Below are 26478 nucleotides of genomic sequence, written 5' to 3'. Positions count from 1 at the left end.
CTATGGCCAAAATCTTCAAAATATTATATTTTAACTAACAAATGAACTATTCTTCTCTGTTTTTGGTTGTTTCTGTTTATGTAAAGAAACACTTTACCAACCTTCTTTTCCTTTTTATAAACAAGTTTTGCTGGCAGTGGCACCCTCTTGCTATTGTTAGTTTCAAGAGTTGATACAAATTAATTTCTTATTAATTAGGGGAGTCATGTCATATAATTATAATGATTGAATAATTAAACTTTTTAAGGTGAATAGTTGACTTATTAACTAAACACGTTAACCCTTTCAAAAAGAAAGAAACTAAACACGTTTTGTATATTTCTACAAACATTTTTTTTTCTACACATATGGTTAATAAATTGTGGTAAAAATTTACATAATAATCCAACTATACCATGTGACCGTTTATAAAGACAAATGATATTTGTACAATTATTTTATGACAACTTTTATTATACATTTTAAAAATATATATGATTAAATATAATCACATATCTTGGTGTTGTGTCTGACACCAAACACTATTTTGATATGAACTGTTTGAAGGTATAAATGATTAAATTAAACACTTTTATGTGGTGGAATTTTATTGAATGACGATGTATACAAAATTTACACTACTAGGGTATAGTTTTTAATCTCTTTTTAATAATAATAAAAAAATAATAGTCTTTAATCTCTTGTCATATATTATCCACAAATAAACAATGTTGCTAAAAAATTTAATTAGTTATGTATCCAAATCATCATTTATCTCACAAATGCAATTAATTGTTTGAATTTCCACCAAAATGTGTCACATTAAGTGTCCTACAACAACTCATTATACACACATGTAGACTTAAAAACAAAGCATATTGTTTATATATCCTTTGATTATCATCAAAAGAAAATATATCCTTTGATTCCAAGCACATGGTTTTACCCTATGTAGCACCAACATTTCAGATCAAAAAGTGTTCAGTGTCTGACACTGCACCGAGACATGTTATTATATATATATATTTAATGATTTAGGTTTCTCAATTTATTACAAATATTGATATGTCAGAATGTCATATGTATATGTTTGTGTCAGGGATTTATAGTTTCACCTCAAAGCTATGCTAGCAAAAACAAAAAGAAAAATTATTGATTGCAGTGACAGTTACATATTTGAGGGAGTGGTAGAAGAGTCATTGTGACAGTTGCTATTAATCTATCTATCTATTACATTTCCAATTCATTGAAAACTAGCTTAGTTCCACTTGAGCTTTCTCTCCACAAAGAAAACCTTAGTATCACCAACTTCAGTTTCCATCTTCAAGTTCAACTATCACACTTCACATCCAATCCAAAAGCACTTACAAAACTAAATCACTTCTTCAATAATTCTACTTAATCTTTAGCATAATTCAATCTCTCAAACCCAAGTTTAAGAGGTACATAGTGTGAGTATTTTATGCATCATTTATGTTGTCTTTTTTTGTTATTTTGATTTGAATTATGATTAGTTTCATTGAATTGTGTGTGTTTTCAATATGAATTAAACTTTTTTGAGTTAAGTTTGTGGAGAGTTTGCTGCAGAGGATGAAGATCTAATCATAATGTCTTTTTTTTGTTTTTGTTTCTTAATTTTAGTGAGAAAATGTAGCATCAGAATCTTATTCTGAGAATTTGAATTCAGATTTGTGGCAAACATTGTAGAGAATTCAAATCCATGCTTTCATTTTCAAAGAAGTGTAACCTTAGGAAGATTAATCAAAATTACAGCATTGGGAGGATCTAGAATTTTGAGTTCAAAATATAATCTAACAGTGTTTCTAAGCTTTAATTTTTTTCATCTTAATTGCAGTTTTGGTCTCCTATTTTCACCATTTTGCAGATTTGACCCTCCGATTTTAAGAATACAAATTCGGTGATGTGATATGTTTTAAATGACGTTATATATGATTTAATGATGAGAAAAGATCAATATTGATGAAATCGTAAGAAAATTTTCTTACAAATTTCATTTAAAATACTTTTTTTTGGATGAACTTCATTTAAAACATATCATATCACCATATTTTAGATCAAGTATTTAATGGACCGACCAAAACTGTCAAATTTTAAAATAGTGAGACTAATTTTACGAGATAATTGAGATACATTATCGAAATGTTTTTCTATACGCACCCGTCAAAGATTAAACTTGACCACATACTTACGCGGCCGAGTATCAAGTGCCGCACCACATCGGTCCCATGATGCAATTTGAAGAGATTAAGATTTTGGCTCTAGCATAAATAAAAATTAAAAAAACTCAATAAAGTTAGCATGGACTTAAACCATACATGTTTTAGGAATATAGTTTGCTAGAATTTTGCATATTTTGTTGGATTTCCTATTTATGTTCATTGTATTTTGTTATTTGATTCAGGCAAAAAAATCAAAACAAAACAAATTGTGTTGGATTACAAGTGATTATGTCTAAACTAACCTCTATTTTTTGTGACTATTTGTAGGACTATGGAATCTGAAAATGAAGTAGTTATGGAAGACGAGAAACATGTTATTGGGGAAACAACCAAGGTAGAACACATACATAAAGAAGTTGAAGACAATGGTAATGCAGAAATTGAACCCAAGAATGAAGTATCTCAACCCAAAGTAGAAATTGATGGCAACAATTCTGCAGCTACTAAAAACTCCAAAAGTTCCAAGGTACCATAATTGCTTATCATTTAATAAGCAACAAATTATTATTTACGATATTTGGATAAACAGTTTAATTAAGTGCTTATAGCATAAACGTTTAGCATATAAGTGTTTATGTATAACCTATAAGCTATTTCTATAATTAGACAAAACCAACAGATTATTTTTCGTATGTTACAAGTTGTTTTTCATAAACTATCAAGTAGATTAATATGTCGATAGATAAGCTCAGATAAGTCATTTCAAACATGTCATAAAGTAAATAATTGACCTTGTGAAATCATGTTAGGAACCTGGTGTCAAAAGTGGTGTTGCTCCAAAGAACACTAAATCTACCACCAAAGTTAAACCAAATTTGAAGGGCACAACTTCAGCTCAAACACCGAGACAACAGAACCTTTCAAAGAGCCTTACATTCCCATCGAAATCAGCTCGTCTTGATGCTATGAAGAAAAGCACCGATGGGATTCTTAAGAAGACAGAAAATAAGCACATTCAAGCTGTGACTTCAACTCTTAATTCAAGAAAGTTGACAAACTCAAAGGAGGCAAAAACAAACAATGGAAACTCTAAACAAAGGACTTCTTTGACATCTATAAATAGCTTTAAAAGCTCTGAGGTAAAGATTTTTTGTTTGTCAATGTTCTTTTCTATGTAGCTTGATAGCTTCTTTACATTTCATTGGTCTCCATGCTCATTACTTCTATATTATCTACCAGTTTGGGAGGTCTACCCCATTGATTGCAGTTGCCAAAAGCCAGACATCCGAGGCATCAATGTAAGTTCTAAACTCCAAACTGTATCGTTTTAAATTATGGCCCGCAACCAAAATTAGTATGCAACTTTAATGATTTTAAGCATACGCGACCTCAATTGTGGCTGCATTTGTTCGCATTATGCCTCATTATCATGGACTGTGGCGTAATTTGTAGCCATGACCGCAATCCCAGCTTCCAATATTTACTAAATTATAAACCATTTTTTAAAGTTAGCCACATTTATAATATTATTCATCAATACATTTTAGTCTAAGGTAGATTCAACTATAAACAAGAATTCATATATATATCTGTAGGAGAATACTCCAACATATTTCTGATGAACGAATTATGACTTTATGGTTTTCCACATGACTACAGACCTGTTGATCAGAATTCAAACCCTGCAAAAAGTGAAAAGCCAAACAGAGAAGATGACGATGTTAATTCGACAACTTCGTAAGATTATTAAATCTTAAACTTTTATGTCTCATTAGGATATGAACTTGTGGCATTGCCATTCTTTCTTCTTTTTCTATACCTATAATAGATTCATGAAATTTAGTTTACATGCTATCAGAAGTCTTACTCCTGGTAAGAAGAGCAACGGCTCTGGATTTTCCTTCAGATTGGAAGAACGAGCTGAAAAGCGAAGAGAGGTTGTTTTTGAAACCTTAAAGCATATTGATATTGAATTGCATATGATAGATATTAATCCTATTTTATCCTTTTCATCCAGTTCTTCTCAAAGTTAGAAGAGAAAATTCAGGAAAAGGAAGCTGAGATAAGTAATCTGCAAGAGAAATCAAAGGTATCAATGTGAATAACTCATCGATATTTTGTTCCATATGGTTCGAGTTTTCATTGGCAGATCTTTAGCTTATTATTGTATTTATTTTTTTTCTTTTGATTTCTGGCAGGAAAGCCAAGAGGCAGAGATCAAGAAATTAAGAAAGAGAATGACATTCAAAGCAGCTCCAATGCCAAGTTTCTATAAGGAACCTCCTCCAAAAGTTGAGCTGAAAAAGGTAACTCCTCTAAAAATATATAGTTTGATTACTTGAGAAAATGTTTCTCTTACCATTTCTTATACTGTTGTATTTTATCTACTAATTAGATACCTACGACACGCCCAAAATCACCAAAGCTTGGAAGAAACAAAGGATCTATTGCTAACAACAATTCAGAAGATAAATCCAGTTCTATCCCACATGAGAAACAACAGAAGAATGATTCAACCAAGGCAAAGGTAAAAGGCTATAAAGATGTGAGTTCAAAGAAACCAATCAAAAAAACTCAAGCCAAGGTACAATCTCAGGAAATAACGGTCACAAAAACAGAAATGGATTCTGTCGTGTCTTCCACAAACAAGGTCTCAGTAATCGACCAAGATGCAAAAACAAGTATAGTAGAAGGCAGTGAAGAATGTAAAGATCCAATTGTTAATATTTCTGAATACCAGAATGGGATGGAACAAGAATCACAGAACAGTGTGTTGGTCCTAAATGCTTCCACACCAGAAATCGTACCCTATGAAGTTGCAGTGGGAGTGTAGATTGGTGTATCAAGGTGAAGAGTATTTATGTAAACTCGCGCTTTTTACCAGTTATTTCATTATTTGTGAATATAAAGGTCTTCATATTCATCATAATTAAAACTGTTAAATGTTTGTAATGAATGGTAAGAAAGCCTTGTTAATTTGTGAGTTATCAAGTTGTTGATATGTTTTTCCATCTGATTGAAGGAACACTGTTACTATAGCTCATTGTAGCTTCTTATTAAGAAACATGGAATGGAGTAGAGTCTTCTTCAAATTTACTTGTAAAGATAAGACATCTGTTTTTGTCAATAAGCATAATGCTAAAAAGTTTAAAAGAATTGGGAACTATGAAAGAGATATTCCTTCAATATAGTTTGAATTTTGCAAGTTTTTCGTTTAATTCATGAAGATAATTGTAATTTTATTCCCCAAAAATAGACCTTTTCCACTCTGCCATTTTTACATGCCAAATGCTATGTAAAAGACATCTTCAGAACGTTGTAGAAACTGCAAACCATCGATTAATACAAAATGTCGGTTTCAATAGAAAACAATAACTTGGAATATTGTCCATTTGAATATCAATTTTGCATCAATCACTCCCTCCCACCAACAGCATTAGAGTATCATATAGATAAAATCGGATTCCTCTGTCGCTAGGGGCCACGGTGTACTTATAATTGGATGTTTGACAGCGATGAACATATTTACTCAACACTCCAATGCTTTGAAGGTAAAAGAGAAAGGTAACATTGTGTTCATGATTAAAAGTCCTATACGTGTTTGATTAAGTTCAAGCTTTTGCCCATTTATGATGGAAATTCAATGTTGTCAAGCTCCACTCTGAGAAGAGAAATGAGGTGCTCGACCAAGCGGTACAATGAAATCCTTCAAAACGTCATACTCTTCCTTGCCTATTTGTGAACCACTCAGAACCTGCTTCACCAAACCAACACCAGAACAATGGTTAACAAATTACACGTTGAGTGAAATCATTGCAAAACATGACATAAGATAAGAAAACTGAAAATAATAAGATAGGATTAACCTCAGTTTATATACATCATTTCCAACCAAAACAAGTGCCCATATTAACATCATTCCCAAGAAATACATACGTGGGGAAGGTGGTTTATTTTAAAAAAAAAGGTAAAAGTCAAATGCATATGCAAGTAAATTTTATTCATATGGCAATTTGAGTGCACATCATGTAGTCAACCTCACTTTAACTAAAAATCCGCATATCAATTACAGGCTGAACTGCTAATGTAATGTAAGGCAAGTTTTGGAAAAGAATTTCAAGTCTACAACTATTGGAGAACCACATTAGATAAACCGAATTGTAGAGTAAAATAATATCTAAGCACGGTGCAGCCAAGTTATGTGGGATTTTATTTTGTTAAGTTTGGAGGTGAAGGAAACACCGATAAAAAGTAACCAAAATACTAACAAATGAAATAATAGGGATCAAGCGTTTTGTCAGGATATCCATGCAACCTCGTATTATTATGAAAGCATGGGGCAGCTAAGTTATGTGGGGTTTATTTTGTTAAGTTCACATTTAGAATAAACAAACAAAGGTGAAGGAAATGCAGATAAAAAGTAACCAAAATACTAGCAAATAAAATAATAAGGATTAAAAGTTTGTCGGGATATTTATATATGCAACCTGATATCATTATGAAATGCTTCATGTGTCAATCAGATTGCTACCATAGTAATGTGGGTAAAATAATAAATCAGAACAATATAAACAAACGGTCTCACCTTGAGAAACAAGTCCCTCCTGTCCGTCATGTATGAGATAAGAGTAGGCACTCTAGAAACAGACAATGCATCCACGAACAAGAGAACAACCACTTGCCACTGTTTCATTCTGAATGCTGGTAGTGCGTCCACAAATGACATTGTATCCAGCAAGCGTACCTAAAAGAAAGTTGTGCACTTAAATCATCATCGTATAAACAAAAATGGATATATTGAAAAACATTTGTCAGTACTGATGTGAGAATATATCTTAAGCCTAACTGCAACAGACAGCCTTAAACCCATGATTTTTTGGAAATTTTTAAATTTTGAAAAAGAAGGCAGCCTGGTCCTATAAACCACAGAGTATAAGAAACAAAGAAATGGTTGGCAATGTGCTATGGGTCAATAGCAACCAGCCTTATCTTGCCTTTGCAGGAAGCAAATTCCAGAACTCGCTAACATTGTGCCAAAACTAGTCGGCATTCGCAAATTTATAATGTTGTTTCTAAAATTATATTTCATTTTTCCAAATAATAAAGCAATGTTTTATAAGCAAAGAATTACTCAAACTGCCATCTAAACCAGTTCCTTTTCACGTATACTAAATTGATGAAACTTGGAGTTGGAGATATCGTTTCAGTATTTGATTCCAACAAAGAGCATGTGCTATTAGGTGCGAAGTGAATTTTCCTTTTCTACAGTTTTGTTGATTTCCTTATTTTGTGTGTATAAGTGGCTTTGCATTTTTTTTGGAGAGGGGTCACAAACATAATAGGGATGTCTTAATCGATACAGTATAAATTGCAGTAGGTCTTGCTTACCAGAGTGTAATAAATATTTCATGACTTAATTTAAAACAACTATAATAAACAGATAACTTAAAAATCTTACCATCGCTTGCTCTAATATATCTACGGGTATTGGCAACCTGAGCTCTTCAACAACTGCAGGTAAGGCTCGAGCAAGACAACCAACTAATGCTTGTTTTATTTCAGATGAGCGACCATCTGTCAAGACAATTTTGCTAGGATATTCTCTCCCGTTAACTGATAGAAATTCTTCATGAAAACTTACATCCCTCCCATATATATATGCCAAAGAAGACGATGTTATCCACGAAAAGAAGGCATTCCACATAGTAGCAAAAGGTGACAACTGGAAGAAAGTTTGGAAAAAAAACAAAGTATGTAATTGAGTATAATATAAAAACTTGTATAGCTTTATATACTTTTTAAAAAAAATTATTAGACTTACAGTCAAACTAAAACCTTCTGGTGGAGCATCAAACCACGTGTCTTCAGAGTCAAACAAATCAAATTCGGAAGGTTTCTTTGGCCATTTCAGAGTAACTGAATTTGTTTCTAGAATGTCATCATCGTCCACAGTACTTCCCTCAACAGCATTGGGAGGATGTGGCAGTATAGTGATTCCTGCTTCCGATACTGCACAAGATCCATTGGTAGACAAAAATATAATTAGAAATAATTTAGTATTCAAATAGAAAATCCTCTAAGGAAACATCAATTACCAGCATCATTGGGATCCGAGTCTCCAGAAGCAACTGCTTCTGATGCTTGGCTCAAGGCAATTGCACAAGCTTCCGCTAATGCACAACGTAACATATCTTCATCATCAGCAGAATCTACGTTATCAGCCACATCAGACTCCTTATTAATGTTTCCAAATTCTTTCACTGCACAGAGATCTTTACCCCCAGAACCGTTGATTTTCTCATCAGCCCATGTAACAGAGCGACTGAGTTTCTTTTTACCATTAGATTTAAGAGAAGATTTTGGTTTAGTATGGCATGATTCAATTGCTTTTTCATTTATGAATTTCTCTTCAACATTGGTAGGATTTAAATTGGAAGTGGAAGCATCATCGTTAGCAGCAACTATACTTGTTTCCTCTTTGAGTTGTATCGATTTCCTTTCAGAATTATTCTGTTCTGCATCACATTCTCTTTCTGAAATGGTAATCGAGTGGACAACTTTCTTTTCAACAGAAGGATCATGAGAGGATTTGAGAACATCTTTACATGAATTCGCTATTTCCTTCTCTTTGGTTGAGGTACTTATATTTACAGTACTCTCAAAAGATGAAGAAATATCTTGTATATTATCATCTTTCCTGACCACTTTATTGCCAACCCTTTTTGGCTTCTCCAATATGGATGGCGGCTTAATTTGATGATCACCAGTTGTGTCTGTTTGCCCCGATGATACTTTCGAAACACTATACTCATCTTGTGTAATTATTGTACTCATGAAGTCCAACTCACTGCCAATTAAACTTTTATAATCATCCGACTTGCCACGATTAGCTTTGGACCCTGCAAAACACAATCAGCAGTTAGAAAATGGAAAAGCATAAGGATAAGTAACTACACTATTCCATTTCTCAGAACTTAGGTCCTCAACTTTACAATTATAGTATATCAAAATCACCCATAAGGAAAACAAAGAATACAATACAATAATCAGACACTTTTGAGCAAAAAATGGCATAAGGCTATCTGATAATGTAGGATTTCAAAAAATTATATTGGATGCTGTAAAATTCTCACCTTTTTTATCATTTTTCTTAGAAGCCTTAGAACCATTGTCTCTTTGTTTTGGTACATAACCCTCAATTGCATTTGATGGTCCAGCCCACTGTTCCAAAGACTCCTCCCCAGTGCCGGTTTCTGTTTTATCCTGGATTTTCAAGTCAGAAAAACCTAATTCTCCATCCTTTCCAAAATTTTCCATTGGTTCCAAGTTCAAATTTCCAAACAACCTAAGAACATTGTTCAGTTTCTCCACGTCTAAAACTTGGCACCTCTCATCTTGCAGGCTCCCAGCAAAAGCTTTGCTGTTAATCACACAACCGGAAGAACAAAACATGTAAGTTTCCTGTAGGTCATACACTTTGTGCTCCTTCAATGAAATCCGATATCTACCCTTCCGTGGACGATCAGTTGGCAAAGCATTGCGGCACAATGGATACCCACATAAATTAGTGATGGACCTTTCAGTTACAACATCTTCATAGTCACTCTTTGATATCAAAGAACCAGCTGCAAACAGCTGGTCTTCTTTTTGGATGCCATCAAGGAGGGCCAATTGCAATTTCAAAACAGCATCTTTGACAAAAACAGGCTGGTTCTTTTCCATCAGAAACAAGCAAGTATCTAGAATTTGCATGAGGCACAAAGAACACCACAATAAGTTTTAACATTCCAACAAAACTTAGAACTCACATCAGAAGACATGCATCAAGGTAAGTAATTCTGTTAAAGCACTCATCCAATTGTATACATTATAAAAGAGAACAAAAGAATAAATCAATACATCGATGTCAAGTACTAAAACTAAAATTGAAATTTTTTAACACAACCCATGAAGATAAAACCAGTTCCAAATGAAGTGAATTACCTGCCTGAGTAAAAAAATAAAAAATATTATTGGGCTGTAATCTGGTGCGGCTAAAATATAATTATTGGCAGTGTGACACTTATACATAGTCATTAAAATTTCTAGCTATCAACTTACAAACATAAGCATACATAGAGATCAGCTTAAAAAATAATATGCTTCTAATTAGACCGAGGAAGCAAGATTTCTACTTTTTTGGGGTATCTGAGCTTGAGATTTTGGACTATTACAATTTCTATTCCAAAGTTCATATATAAAATTTTGATACCAAGTAAGATATATAACTTTGGTTCAAGGTAATTTAGCGAATATAGAAGAACTCTAGTCTAACATCTAAGTTTGATTTTTCTCATACAACAGAAAAATATACATCCAGAGAAGAAAACTCAGTATAGAAATTTGGTCCAATGACACACACTATTTATATTTTTAGCAATACATATATAAAACATGATTCTAAAAAATCAGTCCTAACCAACAAATTTTTCAATTGAAGCATTTTATCAAACAGCTTGTGCACAACGATGTATGGGAATATAACAATCAACGATTTAATCATACAAAAAATGAACGCGAAGGAGAGGGATAGAGTAATGGAACCTGACGGTGGAGATGGATTTTCCGGTGGTGGCGTGAGTAGAGTTCACGGTTCGGTTGCGTCGTTGAATGCGTACCTGATTAGGGTTGAAAATTTGAGTTGAATTGGGTAATGAAGAAAAACAAGAGAAACTTTACTACTCCAATGGTTTATATTGGATTTAGGGATTTGATTCACGAAAACAATTTACAAGTACACCGTCTTCTTTTTATACTATCAACTACTTGGCTGAGTTGTGTAGGGCTGCCTTTCGTGTTGTACAAGGCTATGCGATCCAACGGTCCATATAAATTATTCTATTTTTACATTTTGTTTTTTTACTTTCAAATGTCGTTTTAGAAACTATTTGACCGTCCCGTGAGCTTAGCTCAGTTGTTGTCCGCGGTTCGAATTCCGGCCACCACAAAAAAAAAAAAAAATTATTTGACAGTCGAAAAAAATTAAGTCATTGAATTAATCCAAAAAATTAAGTCAATGACTGAACCACAAACACCTAGATATTTGATCTAGTTTTTATAAGAAAAATGTCCATGTATTAAATTAGATTGAATCAGATTATTCTGGTTAGGCCGATCTATATTAAATATTAAAAAAAAAAAATGTTTATGTCATGAATTTTATAACAATGTAAATTAATACATTTGAAAAAATTATAAATTTAATTAGTTGTTGTCATTGGAAACGCCGGTGTATCTATACCTATTAACAAAAGTAATACTTTCCTTTTGGTGTAGCCTTTTTTTAAATACCAAAATATCCTTACCCAAAACATCTCTGAATAGAGCATAATATAATTTAATAATTGATAAAATGTCGAAATTGTTAGGCTAGATGTCATGATCGGGGTTCGAACCCCAGTACTCCACTTGTGTGTGTGAGTTTATAATGACTTTATCATTTCGTCTATCTAAAAAAAATTAAAAATTGACGAGGAAGAAACAAGTTTGTGTGCAGAGAAGCCTATTTTTGCCTTCAACTCCAACATGAAATGCTTGCTTCTCTTTTGTTTCTTATTTCACGGTTTGTTTCCATAGAATTTTACATTGTGTGTTGTTCAATATGACTAGATTTTTTTATTTGGTTACATCTTATGCCTCACTTTTGTATTAAGAAAAGCGAAAGACCTTCACATTTACTAATTTAGGGAATTATCTGTCTGTAAAGAGATGCACTTCTTAATGTTCATTTTGATGTCCTAAACATGTATTTTAAAAGGAACTTAAAGTACATTTGAAAAGACCCTGAAACAGGAGTTTAAGTGCATGTTTAAGAAGTGCATGTATTTTACATGTTTATGCCCACTTAATATTTATTTTCTCTAATTGGTTAGGAGTTTAATATTTATATCTGGCATATTCTTCTTAAAATTCGAGCACTAGGAGCGAATGTCACACTATTATCTTCTTATCATACACAATCAATTAGTTTTTAATGCTGGTAACTTACTTCCAATTAACTTCTCACCTTACACAATTGAGGTGTCTGGGGTTCGAACCTTGACCCCTGCATATAATATGCAATATCCCTACCAAATGAGCTAAGTTCATCTCATACAATTGTTAATAACTATTTCTCCGTCCCCATGAGCTTAGCTCACTTGATAAGGGATAATGCATAATTTATGCAGGGGTCGGGATTCGAACCTCAGACATCTTACTTATTCGCCTTTAAGATGAATTTCTCTAACCGTTAGACTACTTGACAAAAAAAAAAAAATATAACTACTTCTCCACTCTGATTTCTCAAACACACATTGCTCCTACAATCATCATTTCTATCATTTTTTTTTCATTAACAACTCCTGGCAACAAAAGAAAAAATTCTCTACCCATTGTTATTCTTATCTCTCCATTAATTCATTTCATGGTCTACTATTTTTACTCAAAAAAAATAGGACATTTCATCATGGAATAATGTTGTCAACTTACATTAAATCATTCTTACTTCCTAGAATTGTATGTACATGACTAGGGGGTGTTCGTGGATGAGTTTGGATTGGGTTTGGCCAAACCTAAAATTAAACCAAATAGGGTACTCCAATTTGGGTAAGGTAAAATAATCACTCGTAATGATATTGGATCGGTTTGGACAAACCCACTAATTTATGGAGTAAATAGTCAATTACCCCCCTGAAATTGTAAGTTTCGTCAATTACCCCCTTAAAATTAACAAAATGTCAATTACCTGTTGGAACAAAATGTGTTTCACAATGAACCTTAATGAGTTTTGATGATAACAAGGTATTAAAAATTGTCAATTGGTTATTGCTAATAATTGTTCAAGTATACAGGACCAAAAGCAAGTCAAGTAATTTCAATAGGTCTTGGAAGAACAATGGAGAGCAAAGGAATTCGAAGCATCTGAAGAAAACTGCGTCTGAAGCTAAAGTGCTTCTGAAGCTGAAGTGATGATGTCATCAGAAGCAGAAGCTCATCAGAAGCAGAAGGTCATCAGAAGCAAGGTTTTCATCAGAAGCGAAATCATCACCAGAAGCTACAATTGATCCATAAATTTAAACTGAAGATTCAAAGTAGCTGTTTAATGTAACGCTCCTATTTCTATTAAAGCAATTAAACATGCGAATAATACATTTATTCAAGAAATAGAGATTACGTCTTATTCAAAATTCAAAAACCAATAAACATGTACATAAACCTCAACAGTCGCAGCGGAATATAAACCAGAGTAAATTCAAATATACATGTTATGAATAAATAAATTACATCAATATAGATGCATCTCAAAAATCCCAACAAACGGGTAATCTCCAAACATAACAAAATCCAAAATAAACTAATCAAGACCGACACAACGAAGCCTAGATCAGAGCCGACTAATTCTAAACATCGATATCGGAGAAAGCTCCAGATATCCACCAAGCACAAGAACTCACCAAGCAACTAAACCTGCACAACGTCTACCCATCCATACAGATAGGCAGGCGGTCCATAACAGATCCACTAGGGGTAAGTATTACATTATCATAATCCAAATAACAGTTAACATGAATATTTCAATTAAAACATCATGCACTTGATCAATAATAATTACACATTAGTACTTACATCACACACCAATATCTCACATCAATCTTCATCAATCATATGAACAATTATCAATTTACAATTATTCATTCACAATCACCAATCACATTTATCATGAATAATCATTAATCACATTTCATGAACAATCACCAATTACTTGTATCATGAATAATCACTAATCACATTTCATGAAAAATCACCAATTACATGTATCATGAATAATAATTAATTCACAGTTATTCATACACAATCACCGATCATATACATCATGAACAATCACCAATCATAAGCCATGCACAATCATTAATCATATTTCATGAACAATTATCAATTCACAAATATTCATTCACAATCTCCAATCACATTTCCAAATAAGACTCATGTCATGATATGCACTTATTGACACATAAATGCATGTGGTACCAAATCTCAACAAGGTCGTCACCTTTCGATGCCACTTGCACATCGATTGCAAGGGCTCACACCTGCCTTACAATAATCTCGAAGTAAAAGAGTCATCCCTTTTATAGCAACAACGACTATGATGCATGGACATGTATAAGGACTCGATAATGCGACAACAATTCACAATCTCAACCTCAATATATAGGACAACACCCAATTATATTGATTATCTCCACATCATTGCATTATCAAGAAAACATGCCCATACACAAATAAATCATAGTATTCACCATCATCACATCAACATGATCATCAATAATCCACAATGTTATTCAACATCAACTGTCACATATAGTTCACCAATTCAAGCATTCTCATATTCCAAGTAATATGGAAAACAACATCTCATGATAAATATCATATCCAACATATAATCATTCATAATCAACTATCACATATAGTTTCACCATTCAAGCATTCCTTACATTCTAAGTAAGATAACATATAACATCTCATGATAAACATCATATTCAATACAATCATTCATTCATACAACTTCACTTAGTCATACAAGAATAATCTCAATAACTCACAAGACAATTTGCTAAAGAAACATTTCCGACAAAAATTCAAATCATGTGGCAAACGGCCAACATTGATAATTTTCAAACTTAGGTAACTTATTCAAATTTGAAATCCTACAATTCAATCTTAATCAATCATGTAGTCAAGGACTTAAGCCACTTACAAACTATTAGAAATTAGTTCAAAGGATAGCTTAAGTTCGTATGAGAAAAACCAAGACAAAACGACATTTAACTCAAAATTTGTTTTCACCGATTCAACTCCGCCCAAAATATTTCTTGAACCATCAACACATTCACATTCCAAAATACATAAATACATACTCAATTATTCACTCTAAGTACTTCATTAAACCCAAATTCAAGTTTGGAAAAGTTCCACGGCTCAAAGAAAAAGTTATGATAAGTTTTCACAAAAATTCACATGACCCATGTGTAGTAATTTGATCATAACTCAAGTTCTAAAAATCATTTGGACGTCAAACCAAAGCCATTAGAAAGCTAACATAATTATCTAAAACTTTCACGTTTACAAAGTAAGCTAGAGACAGTCATTCCTCATGAATAATTAATTCTAACAGTTTCTTAAGATAAGTTTGAATAAAATTGTTCTATCTTAAAAATTAAACTAAACATGCATTTTGCTAAAGTAATATGAAGTTATTAATTATGCGTTATTTTTAGAGGATATATTCTTATTTTAAGATTAAATATTAAAGTTAACTGTTAATTGTTTGTCTTTAATATCTTTTGAATCAAGATAAGAAAAAAAACATATAAATTTTTAAGTTTGGGGGGCATTTTGCACATAAGTGCAAAACTTCAGGGGGGTATTTGCAAAACTTCATGTTCACTGACAGAAGAATTTGACGGAGGGGGTAAATTGATTAACGTTGTGCAATTTCAAGGGGGTAATTGACGTTTTGTTAATTTCAAGGGGGTAATTGACGAAACTTACAATTTCAGGGGGATAATTGACTATTTACTCCTAATTTCTGGGTTGGGTTGGATTGAGTAATGGATTATCCAACTTATTTTTCTATTTTTTTTAATATTAAATGACTAAATGATAAGTCCTCATAATTTTGTTTTAAAATAGTATTCAACCTTTTAATTTTCTTAAAAAAAAAAAAATTACTATAATTTTATGCATCATAGAATATCAAATAATAAACTTCATTATAAAATACTTGCAACAAACTAAAGGTGTATGACATAAAATTGCATTAGTATCAAAATAACCAAAAAATGCAACATATTAATTTGCAACTTTAGTATGTTTTGATATTTGATTGATAATATCAAAAGAATCTGATAAATTAATTATGTCCATAGTTATCCTATATTTGAAATTTATATATACTTGCAAGAAAAATTCATTAGATATGAATTATTTTACTTTCGTGATTATGAAATTATATTGGTAAGTCATCTTAGAGGAAAATACAAATTATTGCAACGTTGTTACTGAGCAAATTTCTCACGATTGTCAAAAGAAATATTGTTAAATCATTCCTAAAAATATCTTCAAGTATGAATTAATTGATATGAATAAAGTGATGGTTATAACGTGTAAACGCTTTTACTCTTTTTTGAAATGTGATCATCCTATGTAAGACTTGAATCTGTTATCAAAGTTTTGTTATTATTTCTTCTATTGGTTTGCCTTTGATTTTTTAATTTTAAATTTTTAAGGGGAATGTATGATCTTTTATTTTAATTCTAATAATTTTGTTCAAGATATATCAAGAAAAAATTAAATCAACATTGATGTCCAAAAACATGTTTATGAAGTACATCCGTTATCACATTAGGAAGAGCGTACATATAATAGTAGGGTTGGTCGGGTTCATTCGGGTACATATGGGTTCAACCTTAAAAATTCACCTGAGCAACCCGTTACCCATATTAACCCAAACCGAATGTTTCAAATTGTATCGGGTTGGTCGGGTACATTCGGGTAGACCCGAGTTTGCCCACCCCTATCAGGTATCATGGAGTAGCTTGGTGGGTTACTGTTAGCACTAGGAGACTTATCCAGGAAGAACAAAAAAATAGAAAAAAAGGGTTAACATAGAGAACCGGTTAACAGGTAATTGATTAAAAAAAGTGAATGGTGTGAATAATTATTAATGGAGTGTGTTATAAGGGTGTGTTAGAAGGTGTGATCCTAGAATTTCTCTATAAGGAAACATGACTTATGAATTCCGCGATGAAAAATCTTTTAAAAGTGTTAAATATGGGAATGTGAAACAAATTGGATAAAGTTAATGAGGGTAAAAGTGGAATAGTGACATTTAATATGATGACTTTTATATACTTTTGTTTACATTTGAAACCATTATTTTTTTTATTTTGTTTCTTACATTCGAGACCGCAAGAAGTACACATAGGACAATACAATTATATTTTCACACAAAATGAACATATTAATTACTCCCTTCGTTCCTTTTTATATGAATAGTTTACAAAAATTGCAGTATTAAGAAAAATGTTTGAAGTAATAAATTTGTCATAAATATATGTTAATATTATCAAATTATCTTTTGTTTATAGAGATATTTAATGTTAACGTGTCATATTTTAAAGTATATTGATAATATTAATGAAGGGTTTATTTGGAAAAAGAGTAATAAATGCATCTAAAAATTTATAAATAGTCTAATATTATTTAAGGATAATTTTTATTAATAAAATAGTTTTATAAAAAAGGATGGAGGGAGTACATTAAAATATTTTGTTAAGGGTTTTTAATTTGTCATTTTTTTCTCACGAAAATTTGACGGTAGACTTGTAGTTGAAACATGTGATCCCTCACTTAACTTTTATTTATCCACTCACTCACCAACAAGTTATTATATTAGCTTATACTCCCTCCTCTCTTGAGTTAGGACATTTGAAAAAATGTGTGTTATTTGATCAAATTATTTGTATGACAATTTAAATAACAACCATAAATTTACTAAGAAAAGTAAGTATCAACATGAAAATTAAAACAATAAAGAGAGAAAGTAAAAACATAATGTGGATATGAGATAAAAATCATCATAAAAATTGTGAAAGAATGTATATACAAATATTATTTCTCATTTAAAATCCTCTCCACTTAATTTTGATTTCTCATTTAAATCCCTCTACTTTTCGTTTTTTTAGAGTGATTAAAACGAAAAGTAGGTATATTTATTTGGCAAATTCTATGGTACATCTAATAAATTTGGGTGTATCGGTACACCAAGTCGTAAAATTAATAATAAATGAGTTGTTTTTTTGAAGAAAAATAATTATTTTATATCATTGACAACTAAGAGAATTAAATTTTATTTACCAAAAGCTTCGACGAAATAAAATTTAATTTTTAAGAATTTTTATTACTCATAACAATGAATATTGATTATTTTTTATGACAAAATGTAAATTTTTTAATATGATCCTTATAAACAATGAAATGATGATTTTTCTTATGAAATGATGTTTTATAAAATATAAATATTGACAAATACCTTTTTATTTCATTAAAGTGATCGTTAATTTATATATTTTGTAAAACAAGAGTACCGTAGAAGTTCCCTATTTATAAACGTCAAAAAATATTTAAACTTTAAATGTCATCATCTTCCAATTAATTTAAGAAATGGACTCCTCTCTCACTCTCGTTCTCCACAAAAAGTACATGCCATTCCAACAAAATGAAACTTCATTAACTAGCCTCGTTGGTACTTCATTATTTAACCATGTTTCTTATCCTCACCAGTCACCAACCTTACTTGCCAAGATATCATTTCCTAATTTTTTCCTAACCCTTACCCAACACTCATTTTCATTCCAAAACGACGCCACTTCTTCTGATTCAGTGATGGAAGAAGAAACTACCGCCACCACGAGGCAGCTGCGACCAACCACCTCCACCGGAACCCTAACACTTGCAGCCAAGAAGTTCCTCCGCAAGTTGTGGAATTATCTGATTTCAAACACCAAGAGGAAGCAGCCGGTGGCTCAACTTCCGTTGGATGTCGTGGCTGAAATCCTGTGCAGACTCCCTGTCAAGTGTCTCTTACGATTCCGCTGCGTCTGCAAGTTGTGGAATTCTCTCATCTCAATTGATAGAAGTTTTGCAAATAAACACCTTAGAGTGTCAACCAAACGCCACCATGTCGTCACAAGCTCATTGAACTACCCACCAAAGTTAACTGTAATGTCTTACCCATTGGACTCTTTTCAACTCAACTCTAGTTTCACCTCTGATGCCACGTTCTCCTTTGATCACTCTTTCCTTTATCAACTAAATACTACGTTCTATAGCCGCATTCTCGTTGGTTCTTGTGACGGTCTCCCTTGTTTCGCTATTGGTGAACATATCACCGTTATTTGGAATCCTTCAACTAGAAAATTAAAGAAACTACCGTCTTCAAAAATTCCACAAAAAAAAGATGCAATTGGCAATAATAGTTTTACTAACTATGCTTTTGGCTATGATCCTTTCATTGATAATTACAAGATTGTTTCTGTTTTTTGCTATGATTCTCAATATGTTGGCAATCGCATGAAGAGTTGCAAAACTCAAGTTCAAGTTCACACTTTGGGTACAGATTCATGGAGACGGATTTCGGATTTCCCTTCTACAATGGTCCCTCGTGGTCGTAATGAATCAGGAATAATCGTCAGCGGCACAGTAAATTGGTTTGTATATTCTATTGTGTCTCCTAGGCGTGCCATTGTTTCTTTTGATTTAGGGAAAGAGTGTTACCAAGAGATTTCAGAGCCTAACCACGGAATTAATGCCGGTTTACTCGACCTTGGGTATGATAAGGGATTGCTTGTGCATATTTTCTCATTCAGAATATTTTACTGATGTTTGGCTTATGAAAGAATACGGAAATAAAGAGTCTTGGATGAAATTGATCCGCCTTCCTATCTTTGATGATCATGGTAACTATGTTGACAATCCGAAGATACTATACATTTCTGAGGATGACAACCATGTACTTCTCTTGTTAAAAGAGAATCCTAAATGTAGCTGGCTTGTTTATGATGCTAGAAATGATACTAAAAAGATTTTTGAGACTCAAGTCCGCACATATGCAGAATCAACAGTCTACGTTGAGAGTTTGGTATCGCCTTGATTTTAATACTAGGACTTGGATGTAGATGTTGTGATATATCATTTGAGTGAGTTTCAATCCCAACTTTTATGTTAGTTTTTGTTTTTGTTTGTGTTATTAATGTATTTTATATATGCTTGCTTTGACTACCGTCGACTTCATGTATCATTGTTAATTAATGAAATTTGCAACTTCAGAAGTTGTTGTGTTATTATCATTTGTTTGTTAGTTATAGTAGTTGGTTCTTCACCATTACAATTTTACATTGTTCACAATCACACATTGCATGCATTAGATGGTTTTGGTTTGATTTTATAAGATTGGATTTAGGATTTAGATATTATGTGAAGTCACTAACCGCTGCACATGCAAATTTCATAATGTATGCTTCAAATTATCTTCTAAAAAATAAGGTCAATTCTACGGTACATCCAACATATATGAGTATACCGGTACACTAATTAAACCCTTAAATTTATAGTTAAATGAATTATTTTTTGAAGATTTTTTTTTATTTTTTTTATCATTTATAATTATAACTATAAACTCTTATTCACCAAAAGCGTCAACAAAATAAAATTGAATTTTTATCGCTCATAATGGAAAACTTTGATTATTTTATACGATAATATGTAAAAAATTTATTATGATTCTTATAAACAATGAATGATGTGTTTTTCTTATGAAATGATATTTTCTAAAATATAAATGCTGACAAATAACTATTTATTTAATAAAATTGATCATTAATTTATAGATTTGAAATGGAAGAGTACCGATACACCTCATTTTACGAGTGTACCGTAAAAGCTCTCTAAAAATAAATATGAACAAAATGCAATTATTAGGTATGAAAATGTGACGTGAGTAGACCAAAGAAAAGAAGTGACATAAACCAAAAAGGAAAAGTGAAATTAGCACGTATAAGATATTAAAATGCAAAGTATTGTAGGCAAGAAATGTAAGAAAACAACACACAAGGCAACCGATATTTCATGGAGGAGCAACAATGAAAGCGCATGGTGGAGGACAATTTTGGATTTTGAAAATTAACCGAATATAATATCGACAATGTAATAAAATTTTAAGGTTTTTTCTAGATTACCTTTGAAGAATGGTGGGTAATTTACCCACCAACCAATGAAAATGAGCAATTTGTTGGTGGGGTCAAGATAGTTCATGGATACCACTTAAAAATGTGCTTATGTGACTAATGTGTATTAGTTGGGGTAAATTATCCACCATTCTTCCATGGGTACCCTAGTTATCACCAAATTTTAAAGACAATGTCTCTCCTCCTCTCCACTATTTATCCACTCCTCAACCCTCCCTCTCTAAAAACGGAACTAAACATATCTAATAAATATGTTCTCTCCTCCGCTTCATTTTTACCTGAACCAAATATAGATTCCTTAAGGGAAGTGGGAAGTATAATTTAATCTAAAAACAAAAAAGAAAAAATATAATATGAAAAAAAAATTGATAACCAAAATTGGCCAAGGAACATTATAAATTGTAATTTATTTATTTATTATTAAGTTTATTTTCTTTTGTGAAGTTTCACGTAACAAACAAATAATTATTTAATATTGTTGTGAGCCTCCAAACCTTAATTATTATACGCAAGCAGGGGCTTTGGTAACGCAACAACGACAATTTTTTTTCCATACATGTTCCAATGCAAAAGTAAGAACCACATTGTTTCAAGCAATTCAACCTACAATCATCACAATATTTTCTCTAGAGGTTGATTTGCGTTGCATACTCTAGTCATAACAAGCATGACCATTAACATCATCATCATGATCATGGTGATACATTTCTTCATCTCGTTCATCACCATAACTTTTCTCAATGTTTTATTTCCATCTTACAAATTTCAATCTTTAACTCAATAAATTAGTATCATCAAAGCTATAGGGGCAAGTTATTTGTTTCTTGAAAGGACTCAATCAAATTTAGGGTTTAATTAGAGAAATGTACGATCATTCAATTTAGGGGCGAGTTGTTGCATTTTCAGAAGAATTTGTGTTGATGAGAGGAGAATGAGTTGAACTACTTCACCCACCCATAGTTCTACGTTATTGATCTCGATCATTTGTTGAACGTCTGGTTTTATCAGTTTTGCATAATGCCAATAGTATGAATAACGTTGTGATATTTAGTAAAAGGCAGCCTTAGTAAAATTCATTTTCTTTTGTAGCACCAATTCTATTTTTCTAGTAGTGATTTTTTCTTGTAAAGAACATTTCGAGTAGTGATTTTTCTCTCTCAAAATGTTCTGTAAAAATGAGTGAATGAATGTAATGACCTAATTTTCTTACAAGACTAATGTTTATATAGTCACTACAACAAATGATCTTAGTCTCTAGTTGTCTTGGTGAGCTCAATAATCTTACCAACTAATTCACGAAGTTACTCCACACTTAAACTGTTAAAATAACGAATAATTACCATCTCTAAATAATTACCCCATCTTACTAGTAACTTAGTAAAAATAATTATTCCCACGTAAAACACTAAAAATAACCTTCTCAATAAAAAAGACTAATTTACCCTTGCTCACAAAATGACCAAAATACCCCTGAGTTTAAAATGACTAAAATACCTTTCTTAAAACAAAATCCACTAATCCCGAATAGAATACACACAGAGACAAATAAATTAATAATCACATACAAGCACAAAACGCCACCACGTCATCGTAACCCTATGGAAACCCTCATCACAGTTAAGTGTAACGTCTTATCCATTGGACTCTCTTAAACTCATATCTAGTTTCACCTACGATGGTATGTTCTCCTTTGATTGCTCTTCCATTTATAATGCCTCTACCTATCCTTTCCAAATTGGTTCTTGCGACGGTTTCCTTTGTTTCAATGTTAGTAGGCATCTCACCGTTATTTCGAACCCTTCAACTAGAAAAGTAAAGGAACTTCCATCTTTACAATTTCCACCAGAATATTATGCATCTCGTAATATGGGTTATGCTAACTATGCTTTTCGCTATGACCCTTTCATTGATAATTACAAGGTTGTTTCTGTTTTTTGTTATGAGTTTCAATATTTTAAAAATCTTCGTGCAAAAGCTTGCAAAACCGAAGTTAAAGTTCACACTTTGGGCAAGCATTCATGGAGAAGGATTCACAATTTCTCTTCTACATATGTCCCTCGTGGGTGTGAATCAGGAATAATTGTCAGCGGCTCAGTTAATTGGTTTGCATATTCCAGTGTAAACGATAGTTGCTCGATCACCATTGTTTCTCTTGATTTGGGGAAAGAATCTTACCAAGATATTTCACAGCCTGATTATGGAGATTTTGTTAGGTTGACCATGGGTGTGATGCGGGATTTCTTGTGCCTATTTTCTTATTCTGACTCTTTTACTGATGTTTGGCTTATGAAGATATACGGAAATAAAGAGTCTTGGATTAAATTAATTCGTCTTCCTCGCCTTCGTTATCATGATTACAGAGTTTCTAGCAGGATAGTTGATATTTCTGAGGATAAAAACCAAGTGCTGCTTATCTTGATAAAGGATTATAGATTGTTGAGGTGGTTTGTCTATGATGCCAGAAACGATATTAAAAAGATTATCGAGATTCAAGGGTCTGATTGGGTACAATCAAAAATCTACGTTGAAAGTTTGATATCACCTTGATTATAATTTATAATATTAGGATATAGATGATGCGCTATCAATGCCACTTGCGTTTGAGCTGTTTTTCTATTGGAAAATTTCAACATGTCTGAATGTGTTTCTTCTTGGTCCTAATTATAGATTCCAAGTGATGCGGTGACCTCAATTGTGGCTGCAATATAAACGATTTTTAGACCTCTACAACTGCATCACAACTGCAATTTCCACCGCATCGGACACTTTTTGCTGCAATATATATATATTCTGGGTATAACTGCAATTATAACTACAACCACAGTTTGAAAGTTATTATGGAATCCCTTGGCAGCAGCTAAGTTATTATGCGGTAGAGTTATATATTGACTGATTCAGAATCAGAGACCACTCATTTTCTCTCGTTGATATGAGTGGATTTTTCATTGATGCGACTATTTCATGGGTGCTGATTGGTTTTGGTGTTGTATAATGTTGTTTGTTTGGAATCACGTTGATTTTAACAAAATTACAATGGCACCGTCATTTTATTAAAATTACATAAACACAACAGAATTTAAATTTTTTTATTTCCTTTCTTTCGTGGGATCAATACGAATGATCATGAATTAGTGATAGAAACTTTACCTTTTAAAGGGCATAACCTTTATAGTTGAATTGTTTTTGATAGCGAGCAAAGCAAGTGCAGCGATGTCTTTACTCATCCACGTGCAAACAAAAGTTCTCTGATGAGCAGGCTAGCCAGTTCGAACAAAGATACGGAGAGACTACGGTTTATAGTGCATAAATGGTTTTCTGAACTTGTTTTATGTTATAGCTCCCCAAAGAGACTTATTTATAGACTCACTCATGTGGACCATATCTTATTGTGTACTACATTTAACTTTAACGGCGTCATTCCATATGTACCACATTTCTCACTTTTCTCTAATTTTTCGTAATGTTTGTAATTATATTAAATCATACGTTTTATATTATAAACATACTATGTAGTATTATTATAAGAGAAATTCTAATATGGTCACAGGACCAAAGAAAAAGTATTTGGTCACACACACATAAAAAAGTATTTTTTTTAATAATAAGGAGGAAATTGATAAAAAAGATGATTGAATATTTTGAGGAGAATCTTTTTATGTGTGTGTCCAAACATTATTGATTTGGTCATGTGACCATGGAAGAATACCTCTTATTATAATGGGTTAATCTGATATAAATATTAGTCATAATATTTATACATATGTATAGACTTGATATCTAATGTCCATGACCCGTGAGATTTGGTTAGTGTACAAAATATAATAATCTCTACGCTTTACTATTATCTCAATTTATTGTTCTCGTGAGCTCCTTAGCTCAGTTTAGGCATGGCAATGGGGCGGGGGTGGGGACTGTAACACCCCGTTATCCAAAAGTAATTTAATACAAAATATTCATCAGAGTAATTCATCAAACGGGCATGCTACACTACATTTCAAAATTTCTTAAATAGAAAATAAAACTATTTAGTTCAACATCTTTCATAAACTTCAATAATTATTTGCAGCGGAGTATTCTCAACGTTAAAATCCATCATCAACATAATCCAAAGCATTAAGTTTGTTCAACAATAACAAAAGAGCTACATCAGCTTAATCCAAAATTCGATGCATAAGAATAAGCATAAACATAAAGACCCCATCCCAGACGTATCAGAGTCCTAGACATTGAGCCACCACCTACTACTCAGGATCACCTGCAAGTTACCCATAGGAAGGGCAACATTTTCAAGGAGAAGGGGTGAGATTCACAACAATAAAATATAGATATTAAAATCATCAATTGAATCTAACACCCTATTAAACATCAATACATCATCTTGTAAATATAAATATATATTTCACAAAGCAACAACATAATCTTCAAATCAATTCATCAAAATATATGTATAAATATATACTCATCAACAACATTCTCATCATCATCAATATGACAATTACAACCAACAACAAAGACTCATGCATGACATGACGACACCACTAAGACCCCTCAATAAATGCAATTATGCATGTGGTACCAAACAGGACCGAAGCCCTCACGACTTTTGAATGGTTAAAGCATTCATCAGGACCGAAGCCCTCACCGTTATGAACAACTAGTGCTCCAGGACATGAGTCCTCCCGCTGTTTATGCATATGCTATGGACCCACTTGTGTATATCTACATACAACTTGACCATGCATACATTCTCATATGACTCCGGAATTAAACAACATGTATGGTTTAGCAAATACAACATACATCACAGTCATTATCAAAATCAACAATCAGTAATCCAGCAATCTAGAAAAAGGTGAACAATTAAACATAACAATGCTCAAACATCAACATCATTCAACAATATTCAAAACAGAATAAACACCTCAGATTCTGGGCTACTCGCCTCGCGAGCACAACTGCTCGCTATGGCGAACTCATAAAATAGGTTGCTCGCCATGGCGAGTTCAAGGCGAACTCTGTAACGCCCACTTTCGTTTAATCGTTTATTTAATCGAGTTTAGGTGATTATATTATATTTATATAATATATGCATGATTTTGGTATGTCTTGATGATTTATGATGATTTGATTGATGACGTGATAAGTTATGAGTTTTGGAGGATTTGATTATGATATGAGATTTATTTTATTGTTAAATAGAATAAAGATTTGAAAATAATATAAAATATTTAGTTGAGGGCTGTTTTGATATTTTAGATAGTTTTGGGGGAGAAAGTGAGATAAGATAAGTTATTAGAAAGAGGTATAAATAGGAGAAGACCTAATATTTTAGAAACTCATTGTACGTGAAAACTTTTGGAAAAGGGAGAAAAAGCTTAGAAGGGAGAAGAGCATAGAGAGAGCTGCGATTTCTTCATAACCAGGTAAGGGTGAGACTAATAACTCAGTATTGTTAATTGAATGTGATTCTGATGATTAGTTAACAAGAATTA

General features: G+C 32.3%; 4 protein-coding genes across 5 annotated transcripts; 3 read left to right on the top strand and 1 right to left on the bottom strand.

Annotated features, from left to right (window-relative positions):
- The first annotated feature begins 1079 nt into the window (after nt 1-1079).
- On the top strand, nt 1080-5265 carry LOC25483638 (protein WVD2-like 4). 2 transcript variants are annotated; one of them, XM_024777309.2, is made up of 9 exons: nt 1080-1430; nt 2487-2685; nt 2969-3298; nt 3399-3457; nt 3819-3896; nt 4018-4096; nt 4177-4248; nt 4358-4465; nt 4555-5265. In XM_024777309.2, exons 2-9 carry the CDS (start codon nt 2491-2493, stop codon nt 4990-4992), a joined length of 1359 nt encoding a protein of 452 aa, XP_024633077.1. In that variant the 5' UTR covers nt 1080-1430; nt 2487-2490; the 3' UTR covers nt 4993-5265. The 2 variants fall into 2 exon arrangements, with proteins under 2 accessions (XP_024633077.1, XP_013467790.1); XM_013612336.3 differs by having other exon boundaries at nt 1081-1421.
- Nucleotides 5266-5380: 115 nt separating this feature from the next.
- LOC25483637 (putative RNA polymerase II subunit B1 CTD phosphatase RPAP2 homolog) lies at nt 5381-10960 on the bottom strand. The gene is made up of 7 exons (XM_013612335.3): nt 10743-10960; nt 9293-9898; nt 8255-9058; nt 7981-8168; nt 7618-7881; nt 6745-6903; nt 5381-5913 (listed from the first exon to the last, which is right to left on the bottom strand). Exons 2-7 carry the CDS (start codon nt 9879-9881, stop codon nt 5809-5811), a joined length of 2109 nt encoding a protein of 702 aa, XP_013467789.1. The 5' UTR covers nt 9882-9898; nt 10743-10960; the 3' UTR covers nt 5381-5808.
- Nucleotides 10961-18499: 7539 nt separating this feature from the next.
- LOC25483636 (F-box/kelch-repeat protein At3g23880) lies at nt 18500-19950 on the top strand. The gene has a single exon (XM_039834907.1). It carries the CDS (start codon nt 18627-18629, stop codon nt 19620-19622), a length of 996 nt encoding a protein of 331 aa, XP_039690841.1. The 5' UTR covers nt 18500-18626; the 3' UTR covers nt 19623-19950.
- A 2902-nt stretch (nt 19951-22852) lies between these two features.
- Nucleotides 22853-23533, top strand: LOC25483635 (F-box/kelch-repeat protein At3g23880). The gene has a single exon (XM_013612333.2). It carries the CDS (start codon nt 22853-22855, stop codon nt 23531-23533), a length of 681 nt encoding a protein of 226 aa, XP_013467787.2.
- Nucleotides 23534-26478: the final 2945 nt, after the last annotated feature.

Source organism: Medicago truncatula, chromosome 1, assembly GCF_003473485.1.
Source record: "Medicago truncatula cultivar Jemalong A17 chromosome 1, MtrunA17r5.0-ANR, whole genome shotgun sequence".
Lineage (NCBI taxonomy): Eukaryota > Viridiplantae > Streptophyta > Magnoliopsida > Fabales > Fabaceae > Medicago > Medicago truncatula.
The sequence above is the reverse complement of the archived record's forward strand: the minus strand, read 5'-3'. Positions and strand labels throughout refer to the sequence as shown.

Coding starts and splice junctions, on each gene's coding strand:
- LOC25483636 (XM_039834907.1), top strand. CDS start 18,627: ATGGAAGAAGAAACTACCGCCACCACGAGGCAGCTGCGACCAACCACC.
- LOC25483638 (XM_024777309.2), top strand. CDS start 2,491: ATGGAATCTGAAAATGAAGTAGTTATGGAAGACGAGAAACATGTTATT. Junction 4,097..4,176: donor GAGCTGAAAAGCGAAGAGAG/GTTGTTTTTGAA, acceptor CTTTTCATCCAG/TTCTTCTCAAAGTTAGAAGA. Junction 4,466..4,554: donor CAAAAGTTGAGCTGAAAAAG/GTAACTCCTCTA, acceptor TCTACTAATTAG/ATACCTACGACACGCCCAAA.
- LOC25483635 (XM_013612333.2), top strand. CDS start 22,853: ATGGGTTATGCTAACTATGCTTTTCGCTATGACCCTTTCATTGATAAT.
- LOC25483637 (XM_013612335.3), bottom strand. CDS start 9,881: ATGGAAAAGAACCAGCCTGTTTTTGTCAAAGATGCTGTTTTGAAATTG. Junction 6,904..7,617: donor ATATATTAGAGCAAGCGATG/GTAAGATTTTTA, acceptor ACTTTCTTTTAG/GTACGCTTGCTGGATACAAT. Junction 5,914..6,744: donor GGAGGGACTTGTTTCTCAAG/GTGAGACCGTTT, acceptor TTGGTGAAGCAG/GTTCTGAGTGGTTCACAAAT.